The 19,973-nt window shown below is 36.4% G+C and overlaps 1 protein-coding gene across 1 annotated transcript in view; it reads right to left on the reverse strand.

Annotated features, from left to right (window-relative positions):
* LOC145989970 (uncharacterized) overlaps positions 1-19,973 on the reverse strand; it is a 52,887-nt gene that overhangs the window by 23,042 nt on the left and 9,872 nt on the right. The window contains exons 4-7 of the mRNA XM_083125524.1: positions 10,894-11,182; positions 8,124-8,647; positions 4,383-4,695; positions 2,065-2,579 (exon numbers count right to left, since the gene is read on the reverse strand). Coding sequence (XP_082981650.1) covers positions 2,065-2,579; positions 4,383-4,695; positions 8,124-8,647; positions 10,894-11,182 — 1,641 coding nt within the window. The remainder of the gene's footprint in view (positions 1-2,064; positions 2,580-4,382; positions 4,696-8,123; positions 8,648-10,893; positions 11,183-19,973) is intronic.

Here is a 19,973-nt window from a genome sequence, read left to right on the forward strand (position 1 = left end):
CGGCTGTAGAGACTAGAGGAGGAGAGTGGAGGAGAGCAAAGGAGCTGGCCCGAGACAGAATCCGATGGAAGACCCTCTGGGAAACCTCAACACCGCAAGGTAGAAGAGGATCGACTAAGTAAGTAAAGTATGGGTGGAAATGAATATTCTTGCGAATAATGCAATGAACTCTGTCGACTTATCAAATTTAAAGAAGCTGCACACAGTCTTAAAGATTGGCGAATATTCTCACTAACAGACTGGCGCACACGGTCAACGTTTCTGTTTGATCTTGATGACCTAGGACGTCCCGGCAGTTTACTTGTCCTAGTGCTTCCAGTGTTTTCAAACTTTCTCGCCCAATATTTAATTAAATTTGCACTTGGGACGTCTCTCATTCCTGCCAGGTTATGATGATGCCGGTACAAATTACGCACAACAACATAACGATCATTATTTTTATTAAACACACAAGCACAAAAAAGCACATTGCTGCCCTGTCAAGCACTCCATGCCAACTAAATATTAACAATGTTGCCAAGCGTTTGCGATCTATCTCATTTCTCCGTAATGTGCAAGTTGCCCCAGAGGGAGGATTTAAAAACGAAAATATTTCTGATATTATTTTTCACCCTTTATAATTATTCTTTATAGCACTAAGAAGTCAGGGGCCTTGGGTTCGAATCCCAGCATGAGCATGTGTTCTCTCTGTGAGTGTCCCTTCATCAATTTCTTCATATCACTCATCCTCATTGTCGCCATTAGCCAAAATTAGCAGAAAAGAGACATAAATAACAAAAATCAAATCACATCAAATTATTATTTTTAATTTCTCTGCAATATAATTATACAGGCTGTCATTTCTGAAAGACTTCAAAACTTGTAAATATTTTTCTTACAAACACAGTAAAGTTTTAAAAACTTGCCCCTAATCATCATTATCATTTTGCTTCTTACCATGTTAATGAACGGGCGGCGCTTCGGTTCCAAAATTGGGGGGAAAAGAGGCAAGGACACTTTACTTTCCCTTGGCAGATACGGTTTAGCATAGTGCGGGGGCAAAAGCAGGGGGGGGGGGGGTGCTACCAGTAGCTCGCGATCCACGGTTTGGCGATCCCTGGTCTAAGGCATCAGGCTTTGGGTTCCGACTGGGCATGCTCGTTCAAGTCTCCTGGGGGCAAGAGCAACAACTTTTATCCTAAGTATGGGACCAGTGCCAAACCATAGGCGTCGACTCCATGGGGCTTGGTGGGGTTTGAGCCCCCAAATGTTAACGATGTGAGGGCAGAGCCCCCCCAAATAATTTCGCTTCAGAGGATCTAATGTATTATTTTGCTTATCTTGTAAAGTTTACTCTGAATTGTGCCACATGAACTTAACTTTAAATACATATTTGAAATGTTCTAGACCATCAACTTTGGGGGGCTGAGACCACTAAACCAACTTTGGGGGGCTATGACCACAGGCAGCAAAACACATGACTTATTACTATATACTAAGTATGTAATTATGAGTATTGTTAAAATTTTTACTAAAAGGAGTTTCAAAAGACGATGTGCATGAACTAGGGTAGTGGATGGGACGTTCGGGCTACAAATGGCTCTCACATGACATTCAGATGGAGATCATTGATATATAAGGGAGATCTGTTTTGCGCTCCATGGTAGCAGATATTAAAAGTCGGGAATATTTTGCTATTATGGTTAACGAAACTTGTGACATATCCATCCGTGGACAATTAATATTCTGCATTCGAGCTGTGAATAACAATTTTGATATTTTTGAGGAATTCAAGGAATTTTATGAGATTCCAAACACTGAGGCCAAAACTTATAAATGGAGATAGTGAGTTATTCATTAATTTATTTCAGTGATCAGAGTCCCCCCCCCAAAAAAAAAATTGACCCACCATTATGATGGAATTGGGGAACTACTAATGAGTAGCATAACCCAGTCATGAAACATACAACAACTGGGGGTTAGGTAACTTTTTTTTCCAAAATGTGGATAAAGAATTATTAAATATATATATTCCATTGTGCATGTGAAAATAAACTTCAATGTAAAAAAAAAAAAATATCTCACCTTTGTGAAGTAGATCCCTCAGTGTCATTCTCCTGGTTCTTCTCAACTATTAATTGCTTAACAATAACATTTAATTGCTTAATAATAACTTGATCAGTGTTATTTTGCTCAACGCTAACTAACTCAATCTGGCGTGACTTAACTGGAGAAATTGACACTTCACTCGCGTTATCAGGTGCAGAGCTTGTGGACAAGTCCTGAGCAGCGATATTGGTTTCTGGGAGATCTGTGAAATTATCTGTTGACACATTTTCACTTGGAACAGGTAGAATTTCAGTCTCTCTCTGGGCTGGCTGCTTTTCAATCTGTGTGCTAGTGCTTGGTATTTGAATGATTTCAGTCTCCAGGATAGGAACTGAAGGAACATCACTTTGCACAATTGCTTCAGGCTCATGTCTGTTACATGATGTGTTCATTATTTCTGCTTGGACTTTACACCTTGGCTCTGTCCTTTTCAGCCTGGCTGACCTTCTCTTGACACGTTCCACAATTTCAAGCTCACTTTCACTGTTTCTCTGAAATGAAAAACAGAAAATTATGTTACAAACTTCATGACCCATTGATTTGTGAAACAGAACAATCGCTACAAAATTTGAAGCACAATATATACATCGCCATGGCCTTACGCAGGAAAGATTATCAGAGGGGGGGGGGTATTCATAATTGTTCCATGGGCATCGCCAGAAATTTGAATAATAGAAATAAGAACAATAATTAAGGTATTGGCCCAAATATAAGCCACATTTTATCCAAATTTCAATTGTGAAAAATTAGGATGCATCGTATATTTGCGACCTTAAAAAAATTATGACATTTCGTCAAATCATATGCTGTTAAAAGTGTGCTGATTTCTCATTTGAAATAATGATAATGCAACAATAGCATCGTAGAAACTGGCCACACTGTAGATACCATAATTTTATCCAACAATAGCATTGTTGTTTCTAACTGGAACAATAGCATTGTTGTTTCTCACTGGGCATTGTAAAAACTGTCCACATTCTTGATTATGGAAAACTAAATATGCTGACCAAGGCAGTAATTTATTTATTAAAAACATAAACTAAAACGTAACGTTTCAACCTTCTAGCAAGGTCTTCATCAGACTCTGTATCAAGTACAAAAGTAACAAGATACACAAAAAGGGCATTATATATATGCACAAACATTACTCCCTCCAGACTATTAGAAAGTTCTTAGGAACTTTCTAGCAGGTGGCTTTCACTTTCCAACTGTACTTTCACCTAAAAGGATGAACATAATTACTTTCATATAGAATGTGAAGAGATATTCATATAGAATAACTCACACTCTTTTTCCTTCATTTTTCTCCCTTCGTCTCTCCTCTTTCTCTCTTGTCCTTTCCACTCTTTCTAACACCTTCTTCCATTCTTTGTTTAACTTCAGTCCCCCATTCCAGTTCATTATGTCTTCTTCACCTTTCTTCTCTATTTCCTTGGCTTCCTTCCATTTTCTCACTAGCATTCTCTTTTCCCTTCCTATCTGCTTAGCCTCATCCCACTCTATGTCATGTCCTGTTTCTCTCGTGTGTTTAAATATTGCATTTCTCTCTCTCTCTCTTACGTCGTACATCATCCCTACGAAGTGAAATGTAAAGAATGTTAGAGTGTGTACATAAGAGAAACGAAAAAAGCCTGAAAGACAGGTTGAAACAACATAGGGATGATGTACGACTTAAGAGAGAGAGATTCTGGGAATGAATAAATCCTGTTTCACTCAAGTTTCAGAATTCCAAATTTATGCAAATTCTAGCTCGATCGTTTTAACATTGTCTCTGCTAGTATTTTTGTGAAGCTTTGAAAAAAATGTTTGAAAATTGAGTTACAGATTTTGGTTTCTGAACTTCAATTAATCCAACATGTCTGAAGTTTCGGGGGGAGGGGGTTGAACCCTTGAGACACTAAATACGGTCATGTGCATCGCCACCTGAAAACCAGAGGAGCATACGTCCAATGCAGTGTTGGGCATTTATCAATAAGGATAGCCATTCTATTTCGAAAAATTCAAAATCGAACAATCTTTTTTCCAAAAACGTATTTCTTTTTGAAAAACAAAAGTATGCAATTATGAAATGAATAATGAATAATCTTGCCCAGGATACAAACAGATGGAAGGATCGGTTTGCTGCAACCATAAACCTTAGGGTTTAAGAAAGGTAGAGAGTTAGTTAGTTAGTAAGTGTGAACAAATATAGTAGTTGAAGGTGTCAGAAAGTTTTAATGTTACACAAGAAAACAAGAAATAAAAATATTACATTATTTCTAAGTCCTCACTGTGCTTTCAAAGGTTAATCATACCTTTGAAGGACTATGTGCTTCTAAAGATGGTGGGGGTGGGGAGGATGCAGCTGTCTCTTTTGGTCCTGTCCTGTCCAGTTCCTGATTGGATGGTTCCTCATGACTTGGCACCAGGTGTGGGGGACTAGTTCCAGGGGTTGGCACCAGGTGTGGGGGACTAGTTCCAGGGGAAGTTGGGCTCATGTTCTCTGCTGTCTCATCTGCTCCCGTGCTGTCAACAGCCTCTGTGGCATTTGCTGTCACCATCTGAAGATCTGCGCAACTGTTGTGAGATCCCTGATCACCACAAGGACTGGTTGGACAATTTGCAGCACTGCAAACAAATAGAGAAGGAATTTATTCAATTCTTTCTGTGCACAACTACTACAGCTAGGCAAATACCTCCTTGAACCGACATAGAACACAACTGACATTTGCAATTTACATGTGATACGTATTAGCAATATCACTCATTTCACATTTCCCACTGAAAGAAAGTGGCATCCAATTTCAAATGTATCAAATAATATCAACAAAAGATTAAATATGATGTATGTGGCATAATTTCCTATTTGCGGAACTTCTATTTTTTTGTCAATAGAAAATAACAATCTCAAAATGTGAAATGGAAGGGAGTACTTATTTTTTTCCTCTTGCAGTTGATGATTGTTACAAGGATTTATTGATTGATAGATTTGGTTCATTTTACTGCATTTTTCTGCTACTTTTGGCCAATCACAAAGATTAGGATGAGTGGTGATCATATGATGAAATTGATGAAGTGAAACTCATAAAAAAAATACCCATGCCGGAATTTCAACCCGGGAGCACTGTTACACAATTTTTTATGTAAATTGCAAGAGCAATAATTCTAGAATGGAACCACATGTACAAGAAAACACATGAAAAAATTACTTGCGTTGATAAAGAAAGAATGTCTCAAGGATAAGCACACCATTATTGTGTAAAATTTTCCACTGACTTTGTACACAACAAAAAATGCATAATGTTTACGAATTATTTGTTACAGCTGTTCAAAATGAGTCTTGGAATCGCTAGTTCTTCACACTTATGATTAAAAATTATGCAAAATGGAATGAGCATCACATAATGTTGTGACTGAGGTTAACCGGCAGTTGGCAACATTGTGTGTGCAAACAGAAAAAATGTATGTCGGAGGGTGGAAGAAAGAGGGTACACTCGAAAAGAAGGTGGTGTGCATTTGGACATCCGCTGTGGGTGATTGAAACAAACCTTTTTACTGAAATTCTGAAACTGGTGGGATCAAACTACGTGCATGTGAGTGTTTCTGGTGTCTATCAAAACATAAAGTTAAACGTTCAATGTGTTATTGTATTTTCAAGAAATTAATGATAGCTTTCAAACATGTCACACATCTGAGTGATAGAACAAGCTTGGCAGTCCAAAGACTGCTTAAACATTAAATTTTTATTTGTGGAAAAGAGTATTGGACAAATGGTGACCATTCATGTTTTCCAATTCAACTATTCTTGAACTAAAGTTTTCGATCACTCGCGGAAGCATTGCACGAAGAATAGCATTGATTTCATCTGTAATTCTTTGATTCAATTCTCTCAAATTTTGTGGCATTGGGGTGAATACCATACTCTTAAAAGTCAAATCGGGACTTCTCGGTGGCCAGTCAATGTCCCCTCTGTGACTGATGACCCTTTCTGGGAATAACTGATGAAACCATATGTTATTGTAACCATTGAGGAAATCTCTCATTGTCTAACAGAGCTCTAATCGATTGGCAGGATCTTGTGGTTTTAATTCTTGTGTAAAAACAATTTTGAATGGGTGGAAATGCATATCCTTGCGAATAATGCAATGAACTGTCGACTTATCAAATTTAAAGAAGCTGCACGCAGTCTTAACGATTGGCGAGTATTCTCACTAACAGACTGGCACACAAGGTCAATGTTTCTGTTTGACCTTGATGACCTTGGACGGTTTACTCGCCATAGTGCTTCCAGGGTTTTCAAACTTTCTCACCCAATATTTAATTACATTTGCACTTGGGACGTCTCTCATTCCTGCCAGGTTATGATGATGCCAGTACAAATTACGCACAACATAACAATCATTATTTTTATAAAATGCACAAACACAAAAAAGCAGGTTGCTGCCCTGTCAAGCACTCCATGGCAACTAAATATTAACAATGTTGCCAAGCGTTTGCGATCTATCTCATTTCTCCGGAATGTGCGAATTGCTCCAGAGGGAGGATTTAAAAACGAAAATATTTCTGATATTATTTTTTCACCCTTTATAATTATTCTTTATAGCACTAAGAAGTCAGGGGGCCTTGGGTTCGAATCCCAGCATGAGCATGTGTTCTCTCTCTGAGTGTCCCTTCATCAATTTCTTCATATCACTCATCCTCATTGTCGCCATTAGCCAAAATTAGCAGAAAAGAGACATAAATAACAAAAATCAAATCACATCAAATTATTATTTTTAATTTCTCTGCAATGTAATTATACAGGCTGTCATTTCTGAAAGACTTCAAAACATGTAAATATTTTTCTTACAAACACAGTAAAGTTTTAAAAACTTGCCCCTAATCATCATTATCATTTTTCTTCTTACCATGTTAATGAACGGGCGGCGCTTCGGTTCCAAAATGGGGGGGGGGGAAAGAGGCAAGGACACTTTACTTTCCCTTGGCAGATACGGTTTAGCATAGTGCGGGGGCAAAAGCGGGGGGGGGGGGGGGGGCTACCAGTAGCTTGCGATAGACGGTTTGGCGATCCCTGGTCTAAGGCATCAGGCTTTGGGTTCCGACTGGGCATGCTCGTTCAAGTCTCCTGGGGGCAAGAGCAACAACTTTTATCCTAAGTATGGGACCAGTGCCAAACCATAGGCGCAGACTCCATGGGGCTTGGTGGGGTTTGAGCCCCCAAATGTTAACGATGTGAGGGCAGAGCCCCCCAAATAATTTTGCTTAAGAGGATCTAATGTATTATTTTGCTTCTCTTGTAAAGTTTACTCTGAATTGTGCCACATGAACTTAACTTTAAATACATATTTGAAATGTTCTAGACCATCAACTTTGGGGGGCTGAGACCACTGAACCAACTTTGGGGGGGATATGACCAGAGACAGCAAAACACATGACTTATTAGTATATACTAAGTATGTAATTATGAGTATTGTTAAAATTTTTACTAAAAGGAGTTTCAAAAGACGATGTGCATGAACTAGGGTAGTGGATGGGACATTCGGGCTACAAATGGCTCTCACATGACATTCAGAACGAGATCATTGATATATTAGGGAGATCTGTTTTGCGCTCCGTGGTAGCAGTTATTAAAAGTTGGGAATATTTTGCTATTATGGTTGACGAAACTTGTGACATATCCATCCGTGGACAATTAATATTCGGCATTCGAGCTGTGAATAACAATTTTGATATTTTTGAGGAATTCATGGACTTTTATGAGATTCCAAACACTGAGGCCAAAACTTTAAAAGGGAGAGTGAGTTATTCATTAATTTATTTCAGTGATCAGAGGCCCCCCCCCCCCAATAATTTTGACAAGTCGGCGCCCCTGGTGGCAACCCACCATTATGATGGAATTGAGGAACTACGAATGAGTAGCATAACCCAGTCATGAAACGTACAACAACTGGGGGTTAGGTAACTGTTTTTTCCAAAATGTGAATAAAGAATCATTAAACATATCTTTCATTGTGCATGTAAAATAAACTTCAATGTAAAAAAAAAAAATCTCTCACCTTTGTGAAGGAAATTCCTCAGTGTCATTCTCCTGGTTCTTCTCAACTATTAATCGCTTAACAATAACTTTTATTTGCTTAATAATAACTTGATCAGTGTTATTTTGCTTAACACTAACTAACTCAATCCGGCGTGACTTAACTGGAGAAATTGACACTTCACTCGCGTTATCAGGTGCAGAGCTTGTGGACAAGTCCTGAGCAGCGATATTGGTTTCTGGGAGATCTGTGAAATTATCTGTTGACACATTTTCACTTGCAGCACTTGGAACAGGTAGAATTTCAGTCTCTCTCTGGGCTGGCTGCTTTTCAATCTGTGTGCTAGTGCTTGGTATTTGAATGATTTCAGTCTCCAGGATAGGAACTGAAGGAACATCACTTTGCACAATTGCTTCAGGCTCATGTCTGTTACATGATGTGTTCATTATTTCTGCTTGGACTTTACACCTTGGCTCTGTCCTTTTCAGCCTGGCTGACCTTCTCTTGACACGTTCCACAATTTCAAGCTCACTTTCACTGTTTCTCTGAAATGAAAAACAGAAAATTATGTTACAAACTTCATGACCCATTGATTTGTGAAACAGAACAATTGCTACAAAATTTCAAGCACAATATATACATCACCGTGGTCTTAGGCAGGAAAGATTATCGGGGGATTTATTCATAATTGTTCTCATGGGCGTCGCCAGAAATTTGAATAATAGAAATAATAACAATAATTACCCTATTGGCCCGAATATAAGCCACATCTTATCCAAATTTCAATTGTGAAAAATTAGGATGCATCTTATATTCGCGACCTTAAAAAATTATGAGATTTCGTCATATCATATGCTGTTAAAAGTGTGCTGATTTCTCATTTGAAATAATGATAATGCAACAATAGCATTGTAGAAACTGGCCACATTGTAGATACCATAATTTTATCCAACAATAGCATTGTTGTTTCTAACTGGAACAACAGCATTGTTGTTTCTCACTGGGCATTGTAAAAACTGTCGGCATTCTTGATAACGTACTCTTTGATTTTATTAAGATTGCGTCCGTTCTTCTCTAAGCTTATACAGGTATTCATTTCTACTGAAGTGGATCTACAGGTTTGTCGCCAATATGAACTATCGTGTGGAGAAGAAAGCATCATGAAGCCTGGGAATAAGGTGTAGTTACGTTGCAAGTTTGAAAATTGCAGTTGTTCGTTACGATAAAGTCACAAGCAACAGAGAGGCCAGAAAGAAATATGGACTTGACGAATCTAATGTGCAACATTGGGTTGTTGCTGAGCCAAGAGAAATGCACTTTCAACAAGATCTTTCAGGAGACCAATTTTCTTTTCTTTCCTTGGCTTATATTCGGGTATCATCTCTTTTTCTCTATTTGCTCCTTCAAATTTTAGGGTACAGCTTATATTCAGGGGCAGCTTATATTCGGGCCAATACGGTATACAATAATAATTATAATTTGATAATAATAATATATTTTTCCAAAATAATAATAATAATTATTATTATTATTAGTCTATTATTGCTGTTGTTATATCCTGAATCCAGCAGATGAGTGAATATCCAGCACAAGTTTCTTTTATTTACATTTCATACAGAAATGCATAATTATTATACTTGTTATTAAATTTTAGATACCTTCAAGAAAAAGCTTTAAAAGTTAGATGGACATTTTAGTCATAAAGTTTTTGTTGTTTGACCTTAAAACGTAATTTTTGGAATATTGAAAACTAACTGTGGAACCAGTAATTATTTTTAAAAACATAGCCTGGTACATGTATTGTAACCTCAATCGTGAACGTAACGTGCTACGAAACTGGAGATCCTAGGTTTGAATTTCTATCAAGGACTTTAAACCTTATTGGACAGGGAATTTAAAAGATGAAAAGGGAATATTAGGACAATAGTAAGGGAATTTTCAGAGAAAACTAAATATATGCTTACAGGTTGAAACCAAGTGTTAGGTAATAATCAAAATTTGATTATTAATAACAACTCGTTTGAATCAGTTTCAAAATTCAAGTACCTAGTAGTAATACTAACAAATGAAAATTATATTAAAGAGGAAATAAAAAGCATACTTAATTCAGGAAATGGAAGTAACTTTTATCTTCATAAATTTTTTATCTTCTCGTATGTATCTAAAAGTTAGAAACTAAAAGTTAAAATATACAAAACAGTAATTTTGCCTATAGTATTATGCGGCTGTGAAACTTGGTTCCTTACATTAAAAGAGGAAAATAAATCAAGAGTACGTATTGGAAATAAAATCCTTAGGAAAATATTTGGACCTAAAAGGGTTGAGGAGACAGGTGAGTGGAGAAGGTTATATAATTTAGAACTGCGCAATTTAAATTCCTCTCCAGAAATTATTAGAATAATTAAATCAAGAAAACAGATTGGTAGGCCATGTGGCACAAATGGGATAGGAAAGAGGAGTCTACAGGATTCTTGTTGGGAAACATGATTGTAAGAGACCTGTAGGAAGGCCAAGACGAAGATGGAAGGATAATGTTGAGATGGACCTAAATGAAATCGGTAATAGGAAAGATTGGATTGATCTTGCCTAGGATAGAAACAGATGGAAGGATCAGGTAGCTGCAACCATAAACCTTAGGGTTTAAGAAAGGTAGACAGTTAGTTAGTTAGTAACTGTGAACAAATATAGTAGTTGAAGGTGTCAGAAAGTTTTAATGTTACACAAGAAAACAAAAAATAAAAATATTACATTATTTCTAAGTCCTCACTGTGCTTTCAAAGGTTAATCATACCTTTGAAGGACTATGTGCTTCTAAAGATGGTGGGGGTGGGGAGGGTGCAGCTGTCTCATTTGGTCCTGTCCTGTCCAATTCCTGATTGGATGGTTCCTCATGACTTGGCACCAGGTGTGGGGGGCTGTGACTAGTTCCAGGGGAAGTTGGGCTCATGTTCTCGGCTGTCTCATCTGCTCCAGAGCTGTCAACAGCCTCCGTGGCATTTGCTGTCACCATCTGAAGACCTGTGCAGATGTTCTGAGATCCCTGATCGCCACAACGATTGGATTGATATGAGTTTGCGGCACTGCAAACAAATAGAGAAGGAATTTATTCAATTATTTCTGTGCTGACCAACTACAGCTAGACAAATACCTCTTTGAACTGACATAGAACAGAACTGACATTTGCAATTTGCAAGTGATATTAACAATATCACTCATTTCACATTTCCCTCTGAAAGAAAGTGGCATCCAATTTCTAATGTATCAAATAATATCAACAAAAGATTAAATATGATGTATGTGGCATAATTTCCTATTTGCTGAACTTCTATTTTCTTTTATCAATAGAAAATGACGATCTTAAAAAATAAAATTTGTCAGATGGGGAATCCACAGAAATATATAACATAATTTGTTTGTGTCCAAAAAATTATGTAGAAAAATGGCAACATGATTTAGACATCACAAATTTGGGTTTGTCAGCTCACGTCATTGAGGAGAAACATTATGACTAATAAAAAGAAAGGTTTTAAAAAGAATAACTGGAAGAAATTAAATAATGAGAATGACACTATAAACTCACTGTGGAGTTCCCTTTCTCACTAGTGGGGTAAGCCATCATCTTCGAAAATTATTCCTCCAGAAGAGGTCAATAACATTTGTAGAAAGGAGTAGCACTTGAATTATCAGATAATATTTGCAATCCACAATTAAAATTTAAAAAAACTCATTAAAATAATAATAAATTGCATGTTTCACAGTTGAATTGTTCAAACAATGTAGTAATATTATTCACAAGATTCATTGTGTAACTGCTTCGTCAAGCTTTTGCTAAATTCATTCCATTCCTATAACATTATTGAAACTAAAAATAAATATCTGATGAAGGGGGTGCGTTGTTCTGAAACATAACAGCAAAAATTGTGATTATGTGCTTGTAAGAACCATAAAGTGCAAGAGAAATAATAAAATGAATAACATAACTTTTGTTTATTCGTCTTTTAGTTGATGATTGTTACAAGAATTTACTGACATTGATTTTGTTTATGCCACTTCTGACTGTTCAAAAGAACAGAATGAGTGATGATATGATGAAATTGATGAAGTAATGTTCATAGAACATCCATCCCCATGCCAGGATTCAAACCTGGGACCCGTAATGTCCTAGTGTGCTGTGTTAACCATTCCGCCACACAGGATGACTGTTGCACACTTTTTGTAAGAACCGTAAACTACAAGAGGAATAATTCTAGAATGCAACCATATCCATATGTACATACAAGAATAGTGTTTGTCACATTAAAAAAAAAAAAAAAAAAAAAAATTATGGAGAAAACATACTCATTGATACTGTGGAATGGTAAAGGTAGTTCCCCGTGCACTTTGTACCATGCCATGGGGCATATATAGCAGGATGTCGGGGTACGGCCCCACACATTCTTCCATCTTGGGCATTTTGGAGGTGATGTTATGACAATAAAGTTAATATATTGTCATATTTACATTGGAAAATGTTAGGCTACGTTCAAAGCTCCACATTTGTGCATTAACAATAATAGTTTTTGTCATGAATACTCCAAATTTATTCATATAATGCAATAAAATATGTCTGAAATTACTATTTGAGCTAATTCTGATAAATATGATGTTTGAAAAAGCCAAATTGTATTTTAGGACAAAATTATCAAGTTGTGTAATATTTTGAATTCATATTTATAACAATTATTTTTGACTGATAATATGAAAAAACAATCTTCAATCATATGTGTCCTTTCAAAGAAGCAAGATTTTCGTGAACTAGTTTCTGTGACAATAAGAAATCTCATGATGGAATAAGGATAAGTACACATGTATCAATTTGTGATGGCTCAATTTTTGTACAATTATTGTTGCTTTTAAAGCATTAGACTTTGCAATTTAATGATAAATTGGTTGCTTAAGCTATATACATAAAAGCCTTTTCTGAATCTTGAAAGATGTTTGATTATGGTGTAATCTTTCAAAAGATTGGAAAGTTGTGGAATGGCACTCATATGTATAAAATATGCCATGTTGAATGTGAAGCAGTTAATTGATATCTGCTTTAATCTCCATTAACAAGCAACCTTACAAATGCTACAAATAACTCAAATGGATTTTTTTGAGGAATGTTACATAAAGTGACACAAATATATTCTACATTTGGACGTCACTCAGCTAGATGTTAAGTTTTGAAAATTGAAGAAAACCTGCATGAAGAAATTTACTCTGAAGTAGATCTCTTGCATGCACAAAATATATGGTAAAAACTGATGTGTCTAAGACATATTTCCGTTATTTAATTTTCACTTATATGCAGGGCTCGAAAAATCCCGGTCGCCAGGTCGCCATGGCGACTAAAAATTCCAGTCTGGCGACTGTGATCTTTTGCTGTTATATGTACGATATTTTGATGATTCTAAGTTCAAATTGCAGTACAGCGTAAGTTAGCATATGATTTTTTTTTATCAACGTTGTGAACATTCCATAGAGTCCGTAACAATTTCTTACCCATTGTTCCCCAACACCCCATTTCCTGCTTTCTCAAATAATGTAGCGATGTTTTGAATACCGTGATGCTCAGCATCTTATACTGAGTGTTTCAAAAGTCACACAACCCAAACTTTGGAAATGTGGTATATCATGACAATCATAAGAGATATTTACACCGGGTTTTCTGCATTATAAAGCCTCATCCATTGAGATATTTTTCAATGCTTAAAATTATCAGTTCACTCCATACAGAAAATTATATAAATTAATAACTGACGGAAAGCACCATTCAAATTTATCCAGAAATGAACTTCTGAGTAAGAAAAATATGTAAGAAATTATTGAAGGGTCATAATCAGACATGATGCCATGTCAGTCTGTCATTTCCGACCAATATTGGTCATGTGCAACGTTTGATGAATTTTTGACTGGCAATTTTATGGGTTGAGCGAAAAGTGCCATTTTTGGGACATATCTTCGTATATGGCAACACTAGCAGGTCGAAATATTGCCAACAGTTGCAAACATGTGTCTAAGTATTGGCTATACATTTACGTGAAAAATCGTAAATCAAGATTTTGTGCCGAAATTGGACTCTTCAGAGAATCCTAGGCTGTCCCTGTTTACATTGAATTCTCTTCTCTCACTTCTGCTGCTACTGTGCCTGTTTGTTTTAATTGATTCAGTATGGCATATTCATTGGAGCAGTACATGTGCATTGCTGAAGAGTATTTTACTACTCATTCTTACACTCATGTGCAAGAAGTTTTCCAATACAAATGCCCTCCCTGCTTCTGCTGTAGCTACCTCACAAAGCAACTGTTTTACAACCACACACCAACAAATTGTTTAAGTGTTGGCATTTATTCTTGAACATTAGTTCTCAGATGTCTTCAGCAAATTAACAGTTCTTTTTTTAAATAATGTAATTGCTTTTATTTAGATAAATGCTAACATAAATTTATGCACCCAGTGATGGCCTACAGGATTAGTTTAGTACAGAAAACCTGGTGTAAATATCTCTTACGATTTTCATGATATACATTTTCAAAATTTGAATTGTGCAACTTTTGAAACATGCTGTAGTAGCACAATTGCTAATAGGTGTTTTCCTGGCACCTAGCTTTGAAGAAAATTTTTCAAGCACTGCTTATATGTTATAAATAATTGTTTTCCAATGTATAATTTGATGTTGTTTTAACTATAGGTTCTTGCTTGATTATAACAATATATTTTACATGAAAATTACTCCCCTGTTTTAACAAAAAATATATTATCTTAATAAATGTAAGCTGACATTACCTTTTCTGAATATATTGTACCTACTGTGCTAACACATTAATTTGAATTCTGATTGGCTGCCATTACACACCAGACAGATATATATGTAAAATGAGATATCAATCAGGACTTCAGATTTAGCCGAGGGCATTTACCAAGGTGATTAGTGAGACAGATTACCTGAATTGGTTGACCGCATGGTCTTCTCGATTTACTCTCGCTGTCCCTTTGCTATTTTTATTTTTGGTAATAATGTGATCAGCACCATGCTCCAGCCACCTTTACCTTCCAGGCAGAGGTTTATAACAATATACAGGGTTCCCACGCAAACTCCAAATGCATTTTCCCTGAGTTTTCCAGAATCCTCATATTTTTTCCAGAGTATTGAATGCACAGTAAATTACTATAATTTTACAATGGTCTCCTCCATTTCCCCTCAGCCATACCATCCTCACCTTCTTTATTACTGTTGTTTTCTGATGCAAATAACAAAACTAGTTCAATAATAAAATAAAATTACACTTCTTTGCATGTAATTAAGAACAAAGATGACCAGTTTTCTAGAACTGTAAACAACTCTGAAACAATTTCTAACATATCTGATATAGAACATTGAAATATTTTCACACTTTTCATACATGTTTATAAATGGATACAATATCAATTAATCTGTAATGCATACAATAATAGTTAAGACAAACAAATTATTGGAATTTTTAAAACATAAAAATGAAGTGACAATTATTAGTACCGATTTAAAAAGGAATAATAAGTTACTGAAATATAAAACAAGAAATGTACTTAATGTCTGATACAGCAAATTAAGAAACTTTACTTCTCAGAAGCTTAAAGTTTTTTTTTAATTGTTCTGCAATAGCCTTTGCTTCTTCTTGCATATTTTGTTGTTTGGCTTGTAAAGTACGGATCTCACTTGCTTTATGTTTCATTTCTTACCTTTTGTCTTCTTTGTGATCACATTTCTTTCTCATCTTCTGCAATGCTTCTTTGTATCTAATACGTGCACCTTTAACACTCTGGATCATATCTTTGCTTACTTCTACATTTGACACTCCTCCTACCACTTATAACAACTTTGTCAGTAAAATTCAAACTCAGTATCAGCACAATAGGTAGCTATGGTGCTACATTGAAAAGGAAATTTAAATTTACATATACTGATAACTTTATAATTATTATATTGATAAAAAAAAACTAGAAACAACAAAAATTACAATAGCATCAAATTATGCATATACACTATGTGGAAGAAAGTCATTGGACACCACGTGTCAGCGAATACCATAAGTTTTCTTGCAATCAATAGAAGGGCGGTCTGCCTTTGGCAGCGATAACAGCAGCCACTCGTCGTGGTAAACTGGCCACAAGGTCGTGTAGTACACAGAGTGGAATATTCCACCATTCCTCCTGCAGAACAGTTACCAACCCTGGAAGTGTAGAAGAACGAGGCGATCGCGACCTCAATCGGTGCTCCAGTTTGTCCCATAGATGTTTGATAGGGTTGAGGTCAGGGCTCTGAGTAGGCCAATCTAGTCGGGTGACATTATTTTCTGCATACCACTCCATGGTAGCCCTGGAAACATGACAAGTCGCCTTATCGTCCTGGAACACACATTCTTCGTTTCCATAGAAACGCCACAACGTGGGGAGCATGGAGTTGTCGAGAATATCTCGGAAGGACGCAGACATCATGTAGGCATACACCAGTACCAGTGGACCCACGCCATACCAGCTGAAACCACCCTAAAACATGATGCCGCCACCACCATATTTCACTGTGGGCACTGCATACTCGGGTAACAGACGTTCTCCGGGTAATTGCCATACCCACTCTCTCCCATCTGATCGAAACAGTGTGAAGCGTGATACATCGCTCCATAGGACCTTTCGCCATTGCTCCACCGTCCAGTTTCTCCGCTTTTTACAACAGCATAGTCTCTGCCGTTTATGTTTTTGTTTTTTTTGTTATCAGAGGTTTAGGGCAGCAGCTCAACTATGATAACCGAGCGCATAGACCTCCTTGAGAAGTGTCTTGGTCAAAACAGTCAAATTGGTTGCACTTTGAAACTCTTCTGCAATCGAATGCATCGGACGGGTTCTAGTTTTCCGAATCTCCCTCTTCAGCACTCTCCAGTCCCGGTCGTCCAATCTCGTGGGTCTTCCGCTTCGTGGTGCATTGCTGCAGTGTCCCTTTTCCTTCCACTTCTTGATGACAAAGGCTACAGTTGATTTAGGGACCTGTCTGGCATCAGCTATGCTACGTATACTCATGCCTCCTATGGAGCAGCCTACTATGATCCCTCTTTCAAAGATGCTGAGCTCTTTCCTGTCCGTCATTTTATCAGCGAGTGATCTGAGAAGCCTCCTGCTGCCGTATATACACCCGTCTGTACTCTCTTTTCCATGATGAGTTCGTTTCAGACTTGGTGTCCAATGACTTTCTTCCACATAGTGTATTTACAAGAACATTTAAAAGATATCAATGCTATACATAAAAAAAAATATATCTTTGTTATCTCCTTCCAGGATAAAGTAAGTCTTTGTATCTACAATTCTGAGATTCAGTTTTCGAAATTCATCATCTGATCAAATCACCTCCAAACGTAGAACATATAAGTGTCACTCTATGCGACCTTCCTCAAAGCAGTCATTGGAGGAACTATAACTTTTACAAGCCTGCCCGTTAAGGAAGATGAAAACAGATACCTATTCACTGCTTCCAATTCAACATGGCATCTTTTATACATATCAGTGTCATTCCACAACTTTCGAATCTTTATAAGATTATATCATATTCAAAGTTCATTCGAGTCATAAAAGGCTTCTATATAACTTAAACATCCAAGTTATTATAACATTGTCCAGTTTAATGCTTTAAAAGCAACAATTATTGTACAAATAAATCACCATTCCATAATGCTCAATCTGTACTTATCTTTTTTCCATCCTGAGATCCCTTTAAAGTCACAGACAACTAGTATTAGAGCAACTAGTTCAAGCCAGATTTTTTAGTATGAGTTATCTTCAATTGTTTTTGTTTTATATTTTTGTCCATAAGTGCTTAACAGCTTGAATGTTTGTGTAGTAAATGTACATATTTGCTCTGTTACAGCTATTTTTCTATGTATATCACAATATACTTATCTAATGATTACAATTACCATTTTTTGAATGTTGATACAAAATACCAAGTATGACATCATATTCTACATTGAACAATTTTAAAGAGTTGACCTTTGTATATAAACCTTGATGCCAATGCAAATGTACATAATTTCAATAAATTTAATTATAAATTTGAATGTATCATATCTTTCTTGTCTGAAAGAACACATATGATTTAAAATATTTGTTTTTCATTTTGTCAGTCAAAAATAACTGTTATGAATATGAATTCAGAATATTTCACAATTTGATAATTTTGTCATGATATACAAATTGGCTTTTTTAAACATCATATTTAATGGAATAGGTTTAAGTAGTAATTTCAGACATTTAATTGTATTATTTGAATAAAATTTTGAGCAATCATATGACTAAATTATTATAAATATTGCACAAATGTGGAACTTTGGACTTAGCCTAACCATTTTCAAATGTAGTTATGACAATGTATTATTTTTATTGTCATACACTTTCACTGCATCATAAACTTGCCGAATAGCCACAACAGACTCTACTTTCAAGTTTTCTATTAAAACCTGCTTATTTACAGAAAACCCACTTTCCACATAAGCATTGCCATGTGATAAAATCAAAATTAACTTAACAGTGCTCCAAAACAAGCCTAAGATGAAGAAGTGAGGAATGCTAGTACGTAATGGTAAGTTAGTGACAGTTGCAAGTGCAAGTGTGATGGGGTGTTAAGTATACACCATTCGACTGGCCTTCACCTCATGATATTCAATTTCTGGCATATCTGTTGAGAAAACTATTTCACTACATGACATTAATGAGCTTTTGAGGCATGTAAAATTTCACATGTCATGTCATGACTATAACAATAGTTGAACATGATCAAAAACTTAAAATATGAACAAGTATTTATGAAAAGTACATAATTCATATATGGCACTAGTAAGTAAATATTTAAAATTCTGTTCTAAATGCAGTAAATACACAATCAACAATATTATACACAAAAGATGGCAGAAAATAAATATTTCCCTGAACAGGACACTCCATTTTTTTACTATTTTTGTAAAAAAGAAGGAAGAAAAAACTTAAAACTACTCCATAATAAGGGAAATCAGATGAACACTGGTTAACTTTGGTCATCAGGTTATCTTTATTATGCATTTTCCACATCTTGAAATATATTTTACGTCATGTAAAAGATCGAAATCAGCTAATTAAATTTTAAAAAGAGCAAAATTTATGAGGGTATACACTTGCTCACCAGCCCTGGAATCACATTTAAAAACAAGAAACAGACAAACAAATAGATACGAGTTCCTTGCTGAAAGAGACACAGACAGGAGCATATTATAATCCCTCAGTTTTGCTTCATTGGGAACTATTAATCAATTACAAGGGTCGTTCAAGGTTGACCAGGACTTTTATTTCTGCAGAGGAAATAGGTAGCAGAAGAAACACCAAACTATGTCAGTTTTTCAAAGTATTCTCCGTGCGCGCTGAGGCACCGTTGCCATCGTTCTGGCAGCTCATGAATTCCTTTGGCGTAGAAAGAACTTGGTTGTTGTCGTAGCCACTGGAGGACATCGCTCCGCAGTGCTTCGTCTGTCGTGAATTTCTTCCCTCCCAGATGGTCTTTAAGGGGTGCAAACAAATAATAATCACTGGGGGCTAAATCCGGACTGTAGGGGGGATGGGGCAGAACTTCCCAGCACATGTCGGCCAGAGTTGTTGTTGTCACATTGGCCGTGTGAGGGTGGGCATTGTCATGGAGAAGAATGACATTTCCAGACAACATCCCAGGTCTTTTCTTGCGAATGGACTTTCGTACAGCACCACTCAACAATGTGGAGTAATACTGGGCATTAATCGTGCTCCCTTTGTCCAGAAAATTCACATGGATAACGCCCTTCATGTCCCAGAAGACAC

Source organism: Lepisma saccharinum, chromosome 7, assembly GCF_977018435.1.
Source record: "Lepisma saccharinum chromosome 7, izLepSacc3.1, whole genome shotgun sequence".
NCBI lineage: Eukaryota > Metazoa > Arthropoda > Insecta > Zygentoma > Lepismatidae > Lepisma > Lepisma saccharinum.